The sequence below is a fragment of the Scyliorhinus torazame genome, chromosome 6 (genome assembly GCF_047496885.1).
Source record: "Scyliorhinus torazame isolate Kashiwa2021f chromosome 6, sScyTor2.1, whole genome shotgun sequence".
NCBI classification, from domain to species: Eukaryota; Metazoa; Chordata; class Chondrichthyes; order Carcharhiniformes; family Scyliorhinidae; genus Scyliorhinus; species Scyliorhinus torazame.
In genome coordinates, this window is record NC_092712.1 from 279,572,440 (window position 1) to 279,593,907 (window position 21,468).

The 21,468-nt window shown below is 42.7% G+C and overlaps 1 protein-coding gene across 3 annotated transcripts in view; it reads right to left on the minus strand.

Annotated features, from left to right (window-relative positions):
• The window catches only part of elmo1 (engulfment and cell motility 1 (ced-12 homolog, C. elegans)), a 370,865-nt gene that overhangs the window by 185,578 nt on the left and 163,819 nt on the right, over window positions 1–21,468 (minus strand). For all 3 annotated transcript variants that reach the window (XM_072509748.1, XM_072509746.1, XM_072509747.1), the window contains 3 exons: window positions 17,110–17,160; window positions 11,412–11,534; window positions 6,145–6,273 (listed from right to left, as the gene is read on the minus strand). In XM_072509748.1, the coding sequence (XP_072365849.1) occupies window positions 6,145–6,273; window positions 11,412–11,534; window positions 17,110–17,160 (303 nt within the window). The remainder of the gene's footprint in view (window positions 1–6,144; window positions 6,274–11,411; window positions 11,535–17,109; window positions 17,161–21,468) is intronic.

Genomic DNA, 21,468 nt, shown 5'->3' on the forward strand with positions numbered 1-21,468 from the left:
CCGGAGTTATGTCTGGTGGCCAGGCCTCGACACCGACATTGAGAAGGTGGCCCAAAACTGCTCCATTTGCCAGGAGCATCAGAAACTTCCGCCGGCTGCGCCCCTACATCACTGGGAATGGCCAGGGCGGCCTTGGGCACGCTTGCATGCAGATTTTGCAGGCCCTGTTCAAGGATCCATGTTCCTTCTATTAATCGACACCCAGTCTAAATGGCTAGAGGTGCATAAGATGCAGGGGACAACGTCCTGCGCAACAATTGAAAAGATGCGTTTGTCCTTTAGTACGCATGGCCTCCCCGAGGTGCTGGTCACGGATAACGGCACTCCATTCACGAGTGAGGAGTTTGCGAGGTTCATGAAGATGAACGGCATACGCCATATCCGCACTGCCCCTTACCACCCGGCTTCAAATGGGTTGGCAGAGCGCGCAGTGCAGACATTCAAAAAAGGCCTAAAGAAGCAGTCTTCCGGATCAATGGACACGAGACTGGCTCGCTTTTTGTTTACGTATAGGACCACCCCCCATGCGGTGACTGGGGTAGCTCCCGCAGAACTCCTAATGGGCCGTAGACTTTGCACCCGCCTTAGTATGGTTTTTCCGGATATTGGCGCAAAAGTACGCCGCACACAAAAACGGCAGGGACAGGGATTTTCTCGGCATCGGCCGATTCGGCAGCTTGCACCCGGTGACCCAGTGTTCGTTCGGAATTTTGCTGGTGGTGCCCAGTGGGTTCCTGGCGTAATCATTTGCCAAACGGGCCCTATATCTTACCAGGTGCAAGCCCAGGGTTGTCTCCAGCGCAAACATGTAGACCACGTTCGGTCCAGAAGACTATCCCCTCCAAAGATCCCCCGCCCCCGGAGCTCATTTCTACAGCCGCAGAGACCAGAGACAAGGGAAGGTAGTCCTCACAATCTTCCACTGGTGCCTCACTCAAAGCCTGCGCAGGTCGTTACAGAACCGAATGGTGATAGAGACGCTGACATGACGGAGGCAGCAGACTCTGACTCCGAGATGGAGACACAGGACGCATCAGAGGGGGAATCCTCGGATCCACGGGCCGTGGATGTACAACCGCGCCGTTCATCACGGAAGCGCCAGTCTCCGTCTCGTTACACGCCGCCTGATCCAGCGCCGCGTGCAAATGGTGTCCGGCCTGCGGCAAAACGAGTCTGACGCCCTCCTTCGCCAGGGTCTTTGGTGGATTCCTTGGACTTTGGGGGGGGAGGGATGTTATAACCTGCCTGCTTACCATTGGCTGGGGACTAATGACAATCCCACAATCCTGTGGGAGTATGAGCTTCCCCAATGAGGGGGGCAGAGAAACCATTAGTAAACTCCAAATATAAATAAAGCTGGCCATTTTGGAACCAGCAGGAAGGAGTGTGCAGCAAGGGAAGTTGCTGCTGCTGCTGTTTTATATATACACATGTTATTGTGAATAAATGTTATTACTTTGTATCCTTAAAACTCGTGCTGGATTCTTCGTGGCCCTCACAAAAGCAACCATAGGCATGTTCTTGTCTACACAGCCATGAATGCAGCATACAAACCATAGCTGTGTATCTCTGGCAGTGAGCCTCAATTTAGAATCACAGCTAAATTAGAACATTATTGGCAATTCCCAAGGACCTGTGGAAAAGGCCCATCCCTGTGCAGTAGAGCAAAGGGGAAATTCATAATCTTGAGTTCTACATTTAAGGAAGGGAAATGCAAAATATCACAAGGGATGGCGGCAAAGTCATACGCAGTGTGATAGTTGGTTATAATTTGCTATAACAAGGCGGCTAACGGCATATGATGATTAATTTCTTTAATATATTCTGTGGTCGATCACTGTAGGTGAGAGCTGGTAAGCTTACAGCAAGTGAAACACGGCAGTCGGGAGCCTGGTGAACAGGACAAGCAACAAATACCTCGTTAACAAATAGGATTGAAGGATTCTGACAATAAAACTGCAAGGACAGAGGACGAAATGTAAATTAGAATGGGTGAATTTGGGTGCAGAAACAGAAATAAATAGAGGGAATGAAAGATTGGATTGAGATAAAAGAAGGTAAGGAAAAATAAATTTAAGAAAGAATTAAATGTGATTTTTTTTTTAAAACCGCCAACAACTAAAACATGAAGGAACTAGATTGCACACTTGTAAGAGTTAATTTTCAGAACTGGAGAGGTTGACTGCTAGCAATGAAAACTTATCACGGATGCTTGTTCAGGAGCGGACAAGGTTCAACACTGTGCCATGTTTAGTTCATATCTACTGTGAAGAAACAGTAACTTCACACAATTCGATGCATTTCAAAGGTGAGGCAGACAATGTGATGCCGTTATTATGAAGCGAACAGAGAAACTGTGCAAGTCAGACCCTTGAATATCCACTGCACAATTGCCCCTTGCCTACAGTTGTTGTGGCATTTTTGTAATAATAATGTGTGTCATTTATCTTCCTATCATTTTGACAGTAAACTCTAGCTTATTGAGAATCTTGATCGTAGAAAAATTACTGAAATTTAAAATATTTTAAAACTTTCACACCAAAGTGTGCCTCCGTATTTAGCAGAAGTAAAAGTGACAAAGTGTGAATTTGGTCAATAGTTCAGTGACCGTTTGTAAAAACTGGAAATTATTTCCATAACTAGATTATTTATTTTAAGGGTTTCCATTCCCTTCTGACATCATCATAAATCGAGCTAAATGTCACTTGATGCAATTCTCATACTCTTTTTATAAAAACTATGAAATGTCAACAACTAAAATCTGAAATGTCAAACGTGTATTTCAATTCCTTGTTCATTTCCCTGGAAAAGGTCAAGTGTGTAATATCAAATATTACCTCCAATCGGTTTTATACAACTGCATACAGAGAACAAAGTTTCTAGTTAAACATTTTTAAAGATTGAGGTTCAGAATTTAAAGGGATCTAAAGAAGACAGACCAAAAAAAAAGGTCCCTGGGGGTGATTTGACATGGCTGTGCTGCTGGCAGGGGTCCTTTCCCCATCAGTAGTGCAAATCAAATATCATACCAATAACTTGGTCCCACATTACAAAGTTGTCAACTATGGTTCAGTAATAGAACTCTGAGCTGTGGGTTCAAATCACACTTCTGTATTGTCACACTGAGCGACCAGGCAGCAAGGGAGATGGAATTGGAGGCGAAGGGGTTCAAGATCCTGCTAAGCACTGAACAGCACAGCTTTGGTTTGTAGCTTAACTAAAATAAGTTCTGGGTCATCCCAATAAATGGTCAAACAGCGCAACAGTAGCCATGGCAACCAGGTCAGTGGCAGAAAATTAAGGTTGAGGCACTGATATATGCACATGGTACCTGAGGCAGTCGGTAAATAAGAACCAGCAGGGAACCAAAGACAAACCCTTGGAAGCGACTATGCTGGACAAGAGGAAATCATTGCAGGAAATGTGTCCACTATGAAGTGCAGATAGGAAGAGAACTAGCAACGGATGGTCCCATGGAGGTGGAGCACACAGGAAGGGCAATGGAGGAGAATGGAGTGGCTTACTACATTGAAAGATGTAGTGGTCAAGAGCCATAAGGGGGTTGGGGGAGGGGTGGAGACAATGTATCCCATTCTGAGTCACATAAAATTAGGATTAGCATGGGTCAGAGAGTGAAATACTACTAACTCAGTGCAAATCTCTGCTGAGAAGCTAAAGAAAACTTAGTGGACTGCTGCCTGTGGGCTGAATAGCGAACGCCATTCCTTCACCATCAGCAGCAAAATCTGGACCAATCATTGAATATTTACTACGCTGTATTTAGGTTTAAGCAATGCGTTTTGAACTTTACACTCATCATAGTGGCATCAAAATAATTTTTTAATTGTTTGCCTTTTTTCCGGGGATCTCTTTACCCTGCTCATGAATGCAGCATAGTGGTCTTGGTGAAAGTCAAGGTGAGAAGGTAGCATTGCCCCGCTATACCCTTGGTGTTGGAACACTCATACAAATGTTTAGGTTCACACGCATGGGCCACCAGAGTGAGATCCTATAGTGGTCCCCAGAGCTATGAAACAACACTCCGACAAGCGTCCCCCAACTTTGGGAGGGAGGGGAAAGGTGGACGAATCGATATTATGGACATTATAATTTTACAGGTTCCTTTAGTTAGCCTCACATTTGAACAGGCGGAGTTCAGACAGAACAAACCCAGAGCTGATCGAAGAAACAAAAGCGGCTAAGAAATGTAGGTCATCCACCAAGCAAGCTTTGTGCGTAAAGAAACAGACAGCTACACACAGCACGACACTGACAACTGTTAGTTTCTCCCTGCAAGTGAGACACTGAAAGATTTGCCCTTCGGCAATAGCCATCATGCCAATTCTGGATATTCATCAGCTCGTGCCCAGTACAAAATTAATCTTCTCAGATCCCCAAGTAAGTCACAAAAGCAGCTGGACATTAATGCATTACCAGTGGGTAGCCTTCAGTTTGCAGTCAAAATTAAAATGTGCACCTGGAAAAATTAAGGGCTGTACAATAGTGAAATTAAAACAAAGTAATTTAGATATCGATCAAACAATATGCAAAATAGTTAAAATAATAAACATCGCAAATGCGGAGATATAATTAAGAAAAATTTAACAGCCAGAATAGAAATTAAATACAAAAGGATAGATATAAATGTAAGCAGTTTTGAAAAAAAATGCCTTACAATAATTAACAAAACCAGATCCAATTTATTTCTGGACATGTATCTTGAATGAATATTGCTTTGGTGATAATTGCCAAGAATCCAAGCGCTCGTGGGAGCACATAGTTGGAATCTTACCACTCGAGGGACATTATATTTTAAATTTTAAATTTCATTTTTAACTCTCACGATGCTGCAGACTAACAATCTCATTCAGCTAAAACAGTTCTTAAAATTCAGCAGTATCACATAGGATGAATCAACATGGTGTCGCCTTCATACAGAAATAAAATAATATGGATGCTGGAAATGCTCAGCAGGTCAGGCAGCACCCATGCAGAGAGAAACATAGCTAAGGTTTCAGGTCAACGACTGTTCACCAGAATTGGGGGGTGGAGGGGAAGAACTAGAGATGCAACAGGTTTTAGGGTCTGCGGCACAGCAAAAGTGAACAATAAAGGAAATTGTGGGCAGCACGGTAGCATAGCGGTTAGCACAGGGCTTCTCAGATCCAGGGTCCCAGGTCTGATTCCCAGTTGGGTCAATCTCTGTGCGGAGTCTGCAAGTTCTTCCCGTGTCTGCGTGGGTTTCCTCTGGATGCTCCGGTTTCCTCCCACAGTCCAAAGATGTGCAGGTTAGGTAGATTGGCCATGATAAATTGCCCTTAGTGTCCAAAAAAGGTTGAGTGGGGTTGCTAGGTTTTGGGGCTAGAGTGGAGCTGTGGGCTTGAGTGGGGTGCTCTTTCCAAGAGCCAGTGCAGACTCGATGGGCCAAATGGCCTCCTTCTGCACTGTAAATTCTATGATTCTATGAATTAAATTGAAAGTAAAATAAACATGCCAACCCAGCACGCCCATTACTTCTTTAAAACCTGTTACATCTCCAACTTTTCCCACGTCAGGCAAAAGACCGGAATTGTTGGTCCTGTCCCTCTCTCCAGATGTTGTATGACCTGCTGAGAATTTCTCGCATTTTCTGTTTAATTTTGCTATAAACCTTCCTGGTTTGTATAATTCCTGGTGATAATTTGTAGATATGATACAGCCACATCAACCTGAAGAATTTATAACAGTTTGTTGGGCTGACAAATCCACTTTCAGAGCCAGTTTGTAGCCAATCAGATGCCTTTCCCATCACACCCCTTCCCATAATGGGTGTTGGGATAAAAAAGCAACAAGAACCGAAGGTGGACAATATATCTGACATTTCACAAAAAAAAGTGGCATCTGGTTGCAGGATTAACATATAGGGGATTGGGGGTGGGGAGTGTAACGAATAATTTAATGAGCTATCTGGTTTGGCAATATGGTCAATTCCCTTTTAAATTTCCAATTTACAGAATCCGGATTCTAATTTCTGCGAGAAGAGAACTCTGAATCTGAACAGGGAAGTTTGAGATGAAGAGAAATGACTCAAAAATCCCAGCCTCTTAAAGTAACCCAATGCTTTCCCCCATTTTGAGTGTTTTCTCAGTGGATGGGCATACTTACAATGAAGCCCAGCTTTTTATAATCTCTTGTGTACATGGACTTCCGCTTCTCAATACTGCCACTGTTACTAGGTTCCAAGTCAGCATCAAACGCAATCCTGCGCAGCTCAAAAATGATATCTCTTTGGGACTGTAAAAGGAAGCAAGAAGCAGACCATCAATTAAATAGAACTGAACAAATCTAATGGCTCAAGATTACCTGTGCAATCAGTCTGCAACATAACTCCTACAGGTTCACCATGACCTTCAGTACTCTTCTCAGAGCGCTGCAGAATTGGCCATCATTAAGTTACAGAGAGTCAACAAGGCTAAAAAAAGGTTTAGCAAAAGCTGTTTTGCATCAACATTGCCAAGCCCGGATACCAATCTGACGCAATTATTTAAACAGGTTAACCTGTTGAGCTCATCAAGCTAGGTGACTTCAGTGCCAAACGTGTGATAATTCTACCTTAGGGATGTGATGTGCTTAAAGCTGACTCTCGTGTCTTGTTCTCTACAGGCCAACTGCAGCATGCTAGTTTGATGTTGAAATGTGCCAAATCAGTGCGACAGGGCAACACTGAACTGAGGTTGCCAAATTCCTTACATTGGAGACAGTTCAGCAAAGGAGGAGACTACTATTCCATCAATCTGCAATGGGATCAAGCCCATATTTTAGAAATGTACCAACTTACCCTCCAGTCCTGGAACCAACTACAGCAGCAATTTGGCCTGACCAAAATGTCGGACAAAGCTCCCATCTGCAACAACCATAGGTTCACACCAGCGCTGACTGACGCCACCTTTAAAAAGTGGGGACAGGACGAGGGGACACTGACAGTCAGGGACTTATATACGGACGACAGGATCGCAACATTGGACGAACTGACAGAGAAATTCTAGCTAGCAAGGGGGAACGAGCTGAGGTACCTGCAACTCAAAAACTTCCTACGAAAGGAGACAAGGAAGTACCCACAACCGCCACGACAGACATTACTGGAGGAGTTACTGGACGCAAGCATCCTAGATAAAGGGAACTGTAGCGACATGTATGACCGACTGGTAGCAAGGGCCGACACCGTACTGGACGCAACAAGAAAGAAATGGAGGAAAACCTGGGGATTGAAATAGGGTGGGGACTCTGGAGCGAAGCACTGCATAGGATCAACTCCACCTCCACGTGCGCAAGGCTCAGCCTGACGCAACTAAAAGTGGCATATAGAGCCCACTTACCAAGAATTTGTATGAGTAGGTTCTTCCCGCATAGATAGATATGAACGGTGCCAAGGAGGCCCGGCCAACCACGCCCACATGTTCTGGTCTTGCCCCAGACTTGCAGGGTAGTGGACAGCCTTCTTCGAGGCAATGTCCAAAGTGGTGGGGATGAGGGTGGAGCCATGCCCGAAAGTGGCGGTCTTCGGGGTATCAGACCAGCCAGATCTATTCCTGGGGATGAGGGTGGACGCCCTTGCCTTTGCCTCCCTGATCGCCCGCCATAGAATCCTGTTCGCTTGCCGGTCAGCAGCACCACCCAAAGCTGCAGACTGGCTGTCCGACCTCTCGGAATCTCTCCAAATGGAGAAAATCAAATTAGCTATCCGAGGGTCAGGCGACGGCTTCCACAGAACGTGGGAGCCATTCATCCAATTGTTCCGGGACCTGTTTGTGGCCAACGAACAAGCAGAAGATTAACCAGGTAGCCAAGAATCAGGGGAAAGTAGCCGAGGCGGGGGAGGGAGGGATAGACCGGGGTGGGGGTTATCAGCTAAACCTAAGAGAAAAGAAAAGGCGATCCACAGGAGAAGGGGACGGGGGGAATGGGGGGCGGGGGTGGGGGGGGGGGGGGGGGGGGGGAGAGAGGGAGGAGACAGGGAACAATAGAGGGGAACCAGAGAGGTGGGGGGGGGGGAAGGCAAGGGAATGACAGCCGGAAGGAGTGCACGGGAAACGATAATAAACTTGGCATCTACAGGAGCAGAGAACAAGGAAAATATGGGTGAAAGACGGGACGAACGGCTGAAGCGGAGGTGAACGCGAGACGACAACGGCAGCGAAAACTGTCCGGGAGAAGCAAGCGACACACCTACACCAGATCCATTTGTGTATTGCCCTCTGTAATTGTTTCTCCGGCACCCAAATGTATATGTACCTCCCCAATTTCACCCCCCCCCCCCAAAAACAGATGCCTACTTCTGTGTTAAAAATAATATTGCCAATTGTACAGAGACGCTGTTGTTGAGCTAGCGCACAATACCCTGCCAGTTATTTTTTTCTAATTTTTTTGTTTGTTTTGTTTTTTGTGCGTGTTCCCTTCTCTTCTATATATATATTTTATTCTGTGTACATAACGGTAAATATACTTTGTTCAAAAACCCAATAAAAAAACATTTATAAAATAAAAGAAATGTTCCAACTTATCCTACCAATCGAGCACTGCATCATTAAATAAATGTTGCCAAATGAGATGAAACACGTACAACTCTAGCCTCATGCAGATCCAGCAAACCCACCGTAATACATGATTGTCATTTTAGGTTATTTCAAGTATTGATCAACAGGAGGCAGCTATTAAAGGAGGGTGTTAGTTAGCATGCAACACTCACCAAAGACATTCCCACAATGTTCATCATTGTGAGTGCTGAATTAGATCACAACTTCATCATCACTCCTTACAGTGCAGAATGTGCAGGGGATTTAGAGGCACTGACAACACAAGGCTTTTGGAACTGGTCAAAAAAGAATTGCCCTAATTAGTCACAAATGCAAGCACAAGTGTGAGGGGCCTTTAGGTCTTAAGTTTATCCCTCACAGCATCTGATTGGTTTCATTCAAAAGCTTATTCTGGATATTCATCGCTCTTTGCATGAAGTTTGTAGTTTGTATGTCTCTTTGGCCTGCTGTCAGGTTTCAATTTGGACCAATGCTTTACAATCTTATCCATCCAATATAGTACCCATGATATACAACAACGGTGAGCAACCTGTGGCCCGGGAGTCACATGTGGTCCATCAGAGTTCTTCGGTGTAGCCACAAAACACTTTGTTAACCATTGCCCAAGTGTAGGGATGCCACATTCCACTGATTTCCAGCCATGCGTTTTTTTTCCGAGCAGTATCACTGAAGGGATACTCACAGGAAGCAAGGGTAAGTGAAGTGAGGTGCATGCTGATCGCTCACAACATTGACTGTGAGAGCCATGTGCTTCCTCTGCATCCAAAGTATGAATATTTATTTTGATTTTACCATTTGAAGTTGAAGATAGTTCAACTAATATATAAATAATTACACATCTTCAGTAACTCGTTATGGAATATTTGGCCTGTATTAAATGTATTTAATCTTATTTAAGGAGTCACGGTTAACAAACAAGTCCGATTTCAATCTTGCGGCCCAGAGCCTAGGTTGTCCATCACTGATATAGAAGATCTCTTCTTCCTCACCTCCTGTCAAAGCTGAAGAGCCCAGGTTTTCCCAACCTTCCCGCGTAACTCTGTCCTCTGACACCAGATGAGTGTATATTTCATTATCATCAAACAACTGAGTGTGATGAACGTAAGAAATCCTTTCTTTTGGCAGTAATATCATTAAAACCTGGGTTAAGATGTATAATGGCAGAATGTCTGCTAAAACTGTGATTAAGGGGTAGTAAAAGTGAGGTAATCATTGATTTTGCAGGTGAAGTGTTCTGCTAATAGATTTGAGAACTATTTACTTGTTTACAGCTAGCTAGCTCATGGAATATTGTATATGTTTAAAGGACAACTGTGGTGTAGATAATTTATGAGGGCATTATGTTTGGTCCTAGTTAAACAGGTCATGGGACATCTTGTAGGAGGAGACAGAAGAATGCCTTATGCTTTGGGTACAGATTATGTAATTAAGGGGAGGAGGCAGGTCTGCCTGAGAAAGTTAGTTCTTCCCAGGATTTTAATCTGACCAGAGGTATTTCAGTTTTGGTCCCGAAAGATTCTGGCCCCAAAGATCCTGCAGAGAGAAAAGCAAGTAAAATACGTGGTTGCTAACTCTATTCATGAGTGGTATTTGAACAATATTGGTTTGCTTAACTGGAATATAGTGGCAGGTTAGGAAGTAAGTTAAAGTTTCTTCTTTTACTTAAAAACTGCTGTAACTGTTAACTGTAAAGCTATTTCTTTGTTGCTAATGTGGTTAATTCTGTGTTTAAAGTTTGTTTTAACATACAAGGTACCTATGGGTCAGTGATATCACTCCTGTAGTGCAGTATCATTTCTTCACAATTCAACAATTTGAAAAAAGTTGGGTTCTTGTCTGGGATCCTGACACAAGGTACTCAGATACCTCTTTGCTGGTGAACTCATGTTGGCTTCTCAGCAAAAGAGCCAAAACGTAGCAAGGGATCGATTGTTCCCATGTTTCTGGGTCAAAACAAACTCACTTATTATTCAGTGAACCTTACATCACTGCAAGTCTTTATTCAGACCAACAAACTGAAGTGTATTTGAAAACAATTCTGATAGCTGCATGAAATCTTGGCTGTCTTCTTTATGAGAGAAATAATATAAATTTTGTGCTTATAAAATTGTGAGCTGGCAAGTGAAATAATTCCATCCTTGCCTCCTCATAGTATAAATGCCTGAAGGGGAAATTAAGTGCATGAGAGAGAAAGGATTGGAATGATGTACTCATAGGATTGGAGGAAGTATGGCAGGAGGTGGCTTGTGTACTACACAAACCTCAGAAAAAAATACAACAGGGCAGAATGGATACAGAAAGATTGTGTTATGTTAATTCAGAGGACCAGACTAATAACCCAGGGTAGTTTGAATTAAAAGTAAAATCTGGAAATAAGCAGAAGATGGCATTAGTAAAAGTGAAGCTGCTGGATTGTTGTAAAAACTCAACTGGCTCACAAATTACTAGGAAAGGAAATCTGTTGTTCTTACCCAGTCTGGCCTAACTAAGACCATCACCATCATGGTTTCACACAGAGGTTAAAGAAGGCAGCTCACCACCCCACCCCTTTCTCAGGACAACTAGGGATGGGTAATAAACACTGCACTTGCCAACGACACACATGTCCCGAGAATGAGTATTTTTAAATCTCTGTATTTGTAGGCTGCAGGAGCAAGCCAAATTCAAAACCATTTGCTGCAGTTAGTAGTACAGGACTTTGAGCAGCACACAACAGCTGGTGCAATGTTGCAGCTTCCAAGCACAGCTCTGGTTGGCACTCGAAGGAAAAGCATTGGAGTCTTGTAATCACCTTGCAGATCTCTCCTATTAGTGTAAACCTAGAAAATAAATACTCACTTGATCCTGTGGATCCATTTTAGTCATCATCCGGTCCTCTAGAAGATTAAACGTCAGTACTTGGAGGACATAAAGCTGGTGGGCCATTTCAGTCAGAATGGTTCGGTTTCCACGAATAACATGCTGTTACACAGGAAGAATTTCCATTAAAAAAAACAGCAGTTCATTCATAATCTATCTTCTTCTACACTACCACTGATGAGCATTGCATATGGGCAAATAAAACAGCACCTCAGTTAATGCAAGGGACAAATTATATTGTGTTTGTAGTTTTATGTTTTCTTTAAATATCCATTTCTTCTCAATACACATCGTTTCCCTTTTCTCTTGGGTGCACTGATTCACTGATTCTGGTGCAATAGGCTCCATCTGCCTTTTGGTATTTCAACCAAGTGGGCGTTCTTCATATGCTAGCCTAGACAGTGAGTGTTTGCAGACTGTTCAAATGTAGGGAGCATCATCACCCAGCCCAACATGGACACACAATAGCTTTCCAGCAGAGACTATTGAATAATGGTAGTCAGGAGCAGAATCCCTGGGTATCTTAATTTCCTACCCTGGTCCCAGGGCACTAAAGCAAACTGCTGCTCCCTCTAAATCATCACAATCCCAACTCAAATCTGGTGCCTTGACAGTGTTGTACTCCATGAACTGTAAAGTCCTTTAAGACAGCCTGAAATCATGAAAGCACTTCATAAATGCAGGTACTTTAATACAAAACTGACTGCCTAGACTCAGAGTGAGACTGTGGAATTATTCCAGGGCACTAGTCAGTGCTGTTAGAATAGGAGAATACAATACTCCCTGCTTTTGAAATGCTCAAAGAGGAAAGGGAGCACGCAAATTCATCAACTGATGGAAACCAGATGATGCAAGACCAAGTACAAGTGTTTTGAGACTTTGGACTCCAGAGGCTGCAGAGAAAATGGTGTGTTAAATTGGACAATTTAGGATTAAACTTTCTGTGAAAGCAAGAGACTTTGAAAGATCATAATTATCCTAATTTTAATTTTCTAGTTTATGTTTCTTCGCGAGTGTTCAACATTCTATTTACTTAAAGATCACTTTTAACAAAAAGATTGGTGGTTAAACCCAAGATGAGTTGATCAACTGGGTGAAAATGTTTTTTACCGGCAAGATTCTGTAATCAAAATAATGCGTTGAGGCTAATGGCACTTGTTGTTATTTATGGGTAAATGGTATAAAATGTCAGGTGAGGGATAGATGTATGTGTTTCTTTTACAAAATTTAGTGTATCCAATTATTTTTTTTCCAATTAAGGGGCAATTTAGTGTGGTCAATCCACCTACCCTGCACATCTTTGGGTTGTGGGGGCGAAACCCACGCAAACACGGGGAGAATGTGCAAACTCAACAGGGACAATGACCCAAAGCCGGGATCGAACCTGGGACCTCGGCGCCGTGAGGCAGCAGTGCTAACCACTTGCGCCACCGTGCTGTCCTGATGGGTGCATGGTTAAGTGTTAATATCCAAAAGTTGTTGTCCAAGATGTGCTGCAACGTCATTAGCTCCACAAAAAATAATGGGCGGGATTCTCCAATCCCCCGCGATTGGGGCCCACCGATCTGCGGGTGGGCCTGTGCCATGGCGACACTCTTTCCCTCCGTGCCGGCCTCTGTAAGACTCCGCCATGGCCCGCGTCTGCGCAGGAAACACGGCGGCGTTTCTGCGCATGCGCCAGAACACGCTGGTGGTTCTGCGCATGCGCCAACTCGCACTGGCCCACGGCAGCCCTTCGGCGCCGATTGGCGCAGCGCCAACCCCGCCGCCGTCAGCCTAGCTCCTGGAAGTGCAGAGAATCCCATCCAATATTTTGCCATGCGGCAAACCATAGACGTACAATGAATATCATCAATTCCTGAATTTACCCAGCAGATACGAAGTAAACCTGCCGTAAACATCTAAGATGAGTAATTACAAGTTGGAAAAACCCATATTACACAGAGGCAGGTGTTGTGCTGTGGGAGCTGGTTGGAACAGGGCCTTTGTTCTCGTTGGTGCAAAACCAATTTCCTCAACTGGGTTGGAGGAGGAGTTGGCAAAGACCTGGAGCTCAGTCTCTGTGTTAGCTGTTGCCCAAAGTTTCACTGGCACTGAAAATTAACTATTTCAAATGTGGAGTCTCATTCCTCAGACTTTGAGTTTTTCAGGGATTTTAAAAGTGTCAAATTTTCTTTCTTATTTCTCTCTCCCTTAACCAAATCTTACCCCTACAACAGTCTTTCTGTACTTGATTTGACATTGAAGTCACAGCTTTAATTCACCCTCCATCTCAGTCCATTCGCTGTTTATTTCCCATGCCATAAATCTCTTTGGTTAACTGTTGACTGCCTGGTTGAAATGAAATGAAAATCGCTTATTGTCACAAGTAGGCTTCAAATGAAGTTACTGTGAAAAGCCCCTAGTCGCCACATTCCGGGACCTGTTCGGGGAGGCTGGTACGGGAATTGAACCCGTGCTGCTAGCTTTGGTCTGCTTTATAAGCCAGCTATTTAGCCCACTGTGCTAAACCAGCCCCTTCATTCAGGTCTTGATGTCTTGCTTCCATCACAGTGCTAATGCTATGAAATTGCACTTTCAGCAACTTTGAGGGCAAAAATATTTTAGATGCCCTGTTACAGCATGCTTCATTTACACTCTCCAACACTGCATTATCAGGCTACCTCACAGGATAAGCAGGATAAAAAGATTAATGCATTCTCTGATCAAAGGGGTTGTAATTTGAATGGGATCACAACACATGCAGCATTAAGGCAGACTGAGCAAAGATCTTCTGTTTCACCGGTGCCAATTTGAAATGTAACTCAAATGAGAAAGATCATCGACCAGAAATGCTAACTGATTTTCCCTTTCCCTGGTTGCTGCCTGACCAACTGAGCATTTCCAGCATTTTCTGTTTTAGTTCAAATTTCCAGCATCCACAGTACTTTGGTTTTGGGAGAATGGCCAGGACAGGCTAGCCTCAGTCAGAGCATTTCTATGGTATTTCTGGATTTTAGAACAACTTACATTTATACAGCACCTTTAACATGGGAAAATGTCCCAGGTGTTTTAGGAGTATCTTAAAGAAAGACAGGTGATGATGCAGAGAGGTTTGGGGAGATAATTCCAAAGCTAGGGCCTGAGCAGCTGAGGACAAACAGGAGTCATCAATGATGGAGTGAGTAAAATACAAGAGGCCAGATTTGGAGGAGTGACGAGATTGCCAGGTTGAAGGTTACAGAGACAGGAAGGGACTTGAAGTTGATTTGATTTTAACTCTAATTTTTTTGAATTGTTCAGAGAATAGTCTGGTAAAAAGTTTGGGATTGTACTTCACTATCTCTTAATGGGCTTTATGACATATTGCCCAAGATCCATCCTGTATTGGTCCACAAGACTCTGTATAGGTTGCTATTCTGAGTAAAAGTGATGGTGTGGTTATTGGAGGTAGCTTAAGGAGCTGAAAATTGAAAAACAATTTGCTATTTTCGTTTCTTCAAAAGGACCAAATAAACATCCATTATTATTAGAGATGATCACCGTGGGTCACAGACTATACATGGAAAGTACCAGCCCCTCAATGTAAGAAAGACTGATGTCTTTTTATTGTTCACTTGCTTTCAAAATTAACTCACTTTCCAAATCCTTTGTGAAGCAGTGCTTTCATCTGTCAAGTGCAAAGTTCCGTGAGATAAATGAGAATCCTTTCATAGTGTATCAACATCTCTTTACTGCTACCAGTCTGGTCTAATTTCAAACTGATACCATAAGAACATAAGAACCAGGGGCAGGAGTAGGCCACCTGGCCCTTGAGCCTGCTCTGTCATTCAATAAGATCATGGCGGATCGTTTTGTGGTCTCAGCTCCACTTACTCACCCGCTCACCATAACCCTTTACTGTTCACAAATCTATCTTTGCCTTAAAAACATTCAATGACGTAGTCTCAACTGCTTCAATGGGCAGGGAATTCCACAGATTTACAACACTTTGGGTGAAGAAGTTCCTCCTCAACTCGGTCCAACCGAACCTGCACATCTTTGGACTGTGGGAAAAAAAACGGAGCATCCGGAGGAAACCCATGCAGGCACGAGGAGAACATACAAACTCCTCATAGACACTCACCCAAGGCCGAATTGAACCCAAATCCCTGATCCTGTGATGCAGCCGCACTAACCACTGTGCCACCCAAAGATTTTTTTAAAGTTTTTTTTTTAAACTCACCCTATCCTTTTCCTTAAACCTGGCTTCATTCCTCCCATATGTTTTCTGAAGACGTCTGGCTAAACCTTCACAAAATTTGTATCGAGTTAAGCTGTCAACATGAATCTGACTGCAGTTTTAAATTCTTATTGAGATAAACTTTAAGTGCCTCTTGCAGGAAATGTGTATATTTTTTACATTTTTTATACTTGGTGCCATGAATTCTTTTTGTGTATTTTGTATGAGTTCCTGGTAGATGAAGGATTAATTTTAGATGTGTGACTTGAGCTGTTGCCTGTGTGAGTTAAGTTAATTCTGGGTCACACTTTGACAGGAATTGATGGTGTGATTTGATAGTGTGAATACCAAAGGGAAGTAGGGACAGATATCCAGACTACATTCCCAATTGTGATCAAAGGATGTGCTTTGAAGTGCATAGATCAAGGACTTTGGATGTATAACTAAATGAGGATATCAAATATTGAGTTTTCCAAATGGTAATGCAGGAAAGTATTAGCAACGGGCTGTTTAACCTTTGTTGCTTAATATATGGTCCTAATGCCGCTATATCAAGTGTCCCCAGGTCTGAAATTTATTGTCTGGTCTCAAAACCTCTTATATTCCATCAGACAGAAATGGAACGGCAGCACTCAAAAAATGGTAGCAATGCATTGGCTGCCCCAACCTTGCTGGGGCTTCCACATGAGAAACATAGGCAGTGCCTATAATCAGGTGGGAACCTTTTATGGTCCAATAACATATGCAAAAGATTTGACAGTTAACATAAGCATGGTCAGTGCAGCCTCATGGACTGGTTTTGATTATTTCAGGGGGTTGGATGGAAATTTTGCAGATGTTTTCTCCCTTTTTGTCCCTGGGGGGAGGAGATGTGTCTAGTTCGATGTTCCGGGCATCATGAATGTGGAACAGGCCTGATGGACCAACTGGTCCTTTTGGTCGTTTCATTTGTTCACAAGGTCAACACAAATTTATCAATTGCAGAGCGTGCACCATGCACTTCCCATCCATCAATACCAGGCGTCGAGTGGTTTAACCATCAGTATTTAAAGAACTGCACAGGGCCACTCAGAAAAAAAGCACAAAAGCTTGGTTAAGGCCATAAAGGAGACCTCATTATTGCTCCAAAAGCTAAAACTTTCAGTTCAGCTTGGTGTCCAAGTCCTTGCCCAGATTTCTCCAACTCTAACTTCTTCTGCATCCTCCACCTTTGCTCAACCCGAAGCTCTGGAATTCCCCCACCCCCACATAAAACCATCAGCCCCTCTCTCGGTTTCTTGAAGATGCTACGTAAAACTTTCCTGGTTGATTTTCTTCTTCAAATCACTTTCAATTTTTGTCTGATTGCGGAAAGCATCTTTGGACATCCCACAGTGTTAAAGGAGCTATATAGATGCAAGTTGCTGTTTTCTAATAAAATATGCGCTAATTGTTCAGGGACAATGACTTTTTCCAAGTAACCATCCTCAGACTTACACTCAGAATAATGGAACGCAGCTGTTTCTGGGCCAAGATGTTCGCTATTTCCTGTGCAATCAAAAAAAATATCCATGGTTAAAAACGGAATGTAATTTAACATCCAATAATTACTATAAAAATAAAAAAGTATTTACTTCTGAATGTACCTGCAAAACCAAAGTTGCATGAACAATAGTTAACCACACTACAGGAATAAACAATGTTAGGAGTGCAGACTGGGACTGGTTTCCCAGGTTTTTGCTCCAGTGAGCGTGTATTAAGTGTGTTGTATCCCGTTGAAAGCTTCAAGACCGAAAATTGGTAACTATGAATCAGTACAGAATAAACATTTATTCAGTAAATAAAGTTTCAAACTTTAAAATAAAATAACCAAATCAAGTTTAAGAAATATTTTGGCATATTTGGTTTAGTTTTCTTCAATTGTCTTACATGCATTCTAGTTTCTACCTGAAAGCACATCCGTAGTATTCAGAGGCTGTGATTATACTTGGTGCAGACAGTTCAAGTTTAGGGCTGTGATTATACTTGGTGCAGACAGTTCAAGTTTACCATCTAAAATATTCACTACTCCCAACCAATCCCTCAATTATTTTCAAGTTCTGAAGTAATCCCACTGTTTTAGAAACATAGAATTCCTACAGTGCAGGCGGAGGCCATGTGGGCCATCGAGTCTGCACCAACCCTCCTACCTAGGCCCACTCCCCGTCCTATCCCTGTAATCCCATGACCCCACATAACCTGCACAACTTTGGACACCATGGGGCAATTTAGCCAGGCCAATCCACCTAACCTGCATATCTTGGACTGCGGGAGAAAACCGGAGCACCCAGAGAAAACCCACAAAAACATGGGGAAAAAGTGCAAACTCCACACAGTCACCCAAGGCCGGAATTGAACCCGGGCCCCTGGCACTGTGAGGTTCTGCTCAGGAATTATGAACAGTCAGGGACTAAATTAAAAAGCTGAACCTCAATAGGTAACAATCTCTGGATTTTACCTCACCCACAACCCTTGCCCTGACTTTGAGATGAACAGTATCCTCTTTTCTCTCAGGAACATTATTGTAGATGACCAAGATGTTTAATTAATTTCTCAACAGCTTTCTTGCCCCACAATTAAAAAAACATTTGGTATCACTATTTATTTTCATAACTAGATGACCATTACTTTTATTATCGAACACCAGAAAGATTTTTAACCTAATGACTACTTTAACCAGCATATCTGTTCTTGAGATCGGGCTGTGACATCTGTAAAGAATTCCAAAAGCAAAGGGCAGCCAAAACACAAGTGAACTTTTCTTGATAGCTAGACAACCCAAAATAACATTGTCCAGCAAATTGTACTGCGGGTGGGGAGAAGAATTTACTTCCTACGGCACAAAATATATGGAAACATGCCCTGGTAGAACTAGAAAACCAATGAGTTCAAAGCCCACCATGGAAGTTGCAAAACAGAAGTCACTAAGACCTGATAATTTATGGGCTGGCATCAGAGAAAAAAAGACCATAAGCGCTGTTCTGATTATTTTCACAAGCCAACTGTTTCAGGAATACCCTTCAGGCAAAGGGAAACTGGGCTGATCTCCATGTGATTCCAATCTGACACTACCTGGGTGACTAAGCATCTGCAATAAATAACGACCTTGCCAATACCACCCACACCCAGGATGGCTAACGCATATGAAAAGATGAGACACTTTGACCGTGGGACTGGGGGGGGGAGTGAAGGGGAGAATGGTGGGGAGGGAGTGCTGGTGATAATAACTCTCCTTTTGGGTGCCAATGGCTACAATGCACATGCTCATAAACAAAACAAAGAGGCAAAGGCAAGAGGATATTCCCAGGCTCAGTCTCTACAGGCTACCTTAGAAATAAGGAAAGGAAGGTGCTCCTTAAGGGACTAACAGTCAAACCAAAGGATAATACCTTAAAATACGCATCCGGTGAACATGTTTTAAAATTTGACGGGAATATTATGATAAAGAAGGTGCACATATTTTGCATTATTCAGCAGTTGACTGGGCAAGCAAAATCAACGTTGAAATGGTGGAATTGTTCAGCTACATTCAATTCATTAGCAGCATCACTGTGTGTTAAGATGTTTCGTTGAACAGAATAATGTCACCTTTAGCCATGTATCATTAAGCATTACCATAAAGACCTGCACTCACAAACATTCCATAAAACAATCCCATGAATTGTAAGTGTTGATACTGCTTCGAAACAGCAGCATCAACATCGGGTATCTGCTAGTGGGGCTACACGTTAATACCTACTCCCTCTAAAACAAATGTGCCAAATCTTCAAATTAAAGCAATCTTTTAAAGAAATGCTCATATTCTTGTCCAAGATGATGTTATAAGTTTCTAAACAGGAAATGAGTGAAAGACTCTCCCAAAACCCCCACCAACAAAAGCCCCTCTCCCTCCCCAAAGAATATGTCTAGGCCATCTATATTAACTCACACTACCAGAATATCGTACGCGGAGCTGCGGCCAACAGCTTAAAATGGGCCCATACATTGAATTTTGCCTACAGCAGACCTAAGATGATATTATCCAAGTGCTCCAGTACACTGACAATCATGCCTACACTGATAGCTGCCTTAGCGTGACACATGAGTTGTCTTTTTATCCATGCCCTATGCCCAGGAAAACTACAGTCTGCCATCAATCTGCCCATTCCACTATTCTATCTTTATAAACCAAGACGGATTACCAAATTAACAGGGAGTCATGCCAACTTTTGGACAGAGTTTGCACCTGTGGTGTGCGACATTTCAAAATCACCCGATAGTGTCAAAGAGATTTGTGACCTGTTGACGACAGTTACAATTGAAACAGCTGAAGTGCATGCACTTCAGCCTGTCCAAATTATTTTGGATAGATCTTTTGCAGCCATCAAGGACAATCATCTCATGATCCTGGGGTATATTCAAGGCCAAATCTCACAACGGGAACAAACAGAAGTTAAAAGAAAAGGAGAGTTTGAAAATATTCTGAAGTATTTGTCACGAGATTATCAATCATCAAATACGGTGCTAGGTTAAAGAGTAGTCATATGTGGATTTAGAAAACATTCGGTCAAATCTACGGGAATATTTGGAGGTATCAAATCACTTAGTTGATGAAGATTACACAGCACATTAGATTTCCAGAAGGCGCTGAACAAAGTTCCATATGTAAGGCTTAAAGCACAATGGAGGTTTATAAATCTGGTTAGTAAAGCAGAACAGGGTAAAAAGAGTTCAGCTAGTGTTACGTGAATATTGCTGAACAATGCACCAACTTGCACATTAACAGGTTAATAAAAAGCTGAGCAACTCTCACAGACTAAATAAAAGCACTTTAATCATATTTTATGCGTCACGAATTAACAGAAATCTGGAACATGTTTCATAGTTTTTCTTATTAAAATAACATCAGCAATGGACAATATAATCAAGCCCATTTAACCCTGTATGACAGCTCAGCAAGCTCGCCACAAAAATCAATTCCATTTGTCCTTCATTAAAATGTTCAGCGACTTCACTCACCTCAGTTGAGCAGCAACAATATATCGTTTTCTTAGAAGTGTCCCGTTTCTTTCCCCCCCCCGCAAACACCCACTGAAGCTCTCACCCAATTAGTCATTATCTCCAAATTCTGTTCTTTCCAATATGTTTATTGAACAAACATCAAAAAATACAGAACTGGATAGCTGCATTATTTATCGCAGATTAACTTTTTATTACCAAGTTCAAAATACGGTACAAAAATTAAACGCAAGGGGAAAAAAAAAAAATCAATCTTCTCACTCCCCCTATAAACTTAACTGATAGTTCAGTCCTCTAAAGGTTAGCCAAAAGTGATTCATGAACGTTGAAGCTGCCAGCAGAGGATCAGGAAATGGTCATCTCCCCAGGGTCAACCAGTTTTGTAAGCTTTCAGCTCCTGCAATTCGCTGGTGCATCAAAAACCATTAGTGCAATAAATCTAATTATCAAATATCAGAAGTTTCTTTCCCGAAGGGCGGAATGTGGCACAGTGGTTATCACTGGGGCTGCGGCGCGGAGGACCCGGGTTCGAATCCCGGCCTTGGGTCACTGTCCATGTGGAGTTTGCACATTCGCCCCATGTCTCTGTGGGTTTCATCCCCACAACCCAAAGATGTGCTGGTTAGGTGGATTGACCACGCTAAATTGCCCCTTAATTGGAAAAGAAAAATAATTGGCTACTCTAAATTTATTTTTTTTAAAGTTTCTTTCCTCATCACAAATTATTAGGTTTAAAGTTCAAAAGAAGCACTTAAAGGCTGAATTCAGAACACTGAAAAGTTTTAATTCATAGCACCATATAGTACAGGTGAATTTTGG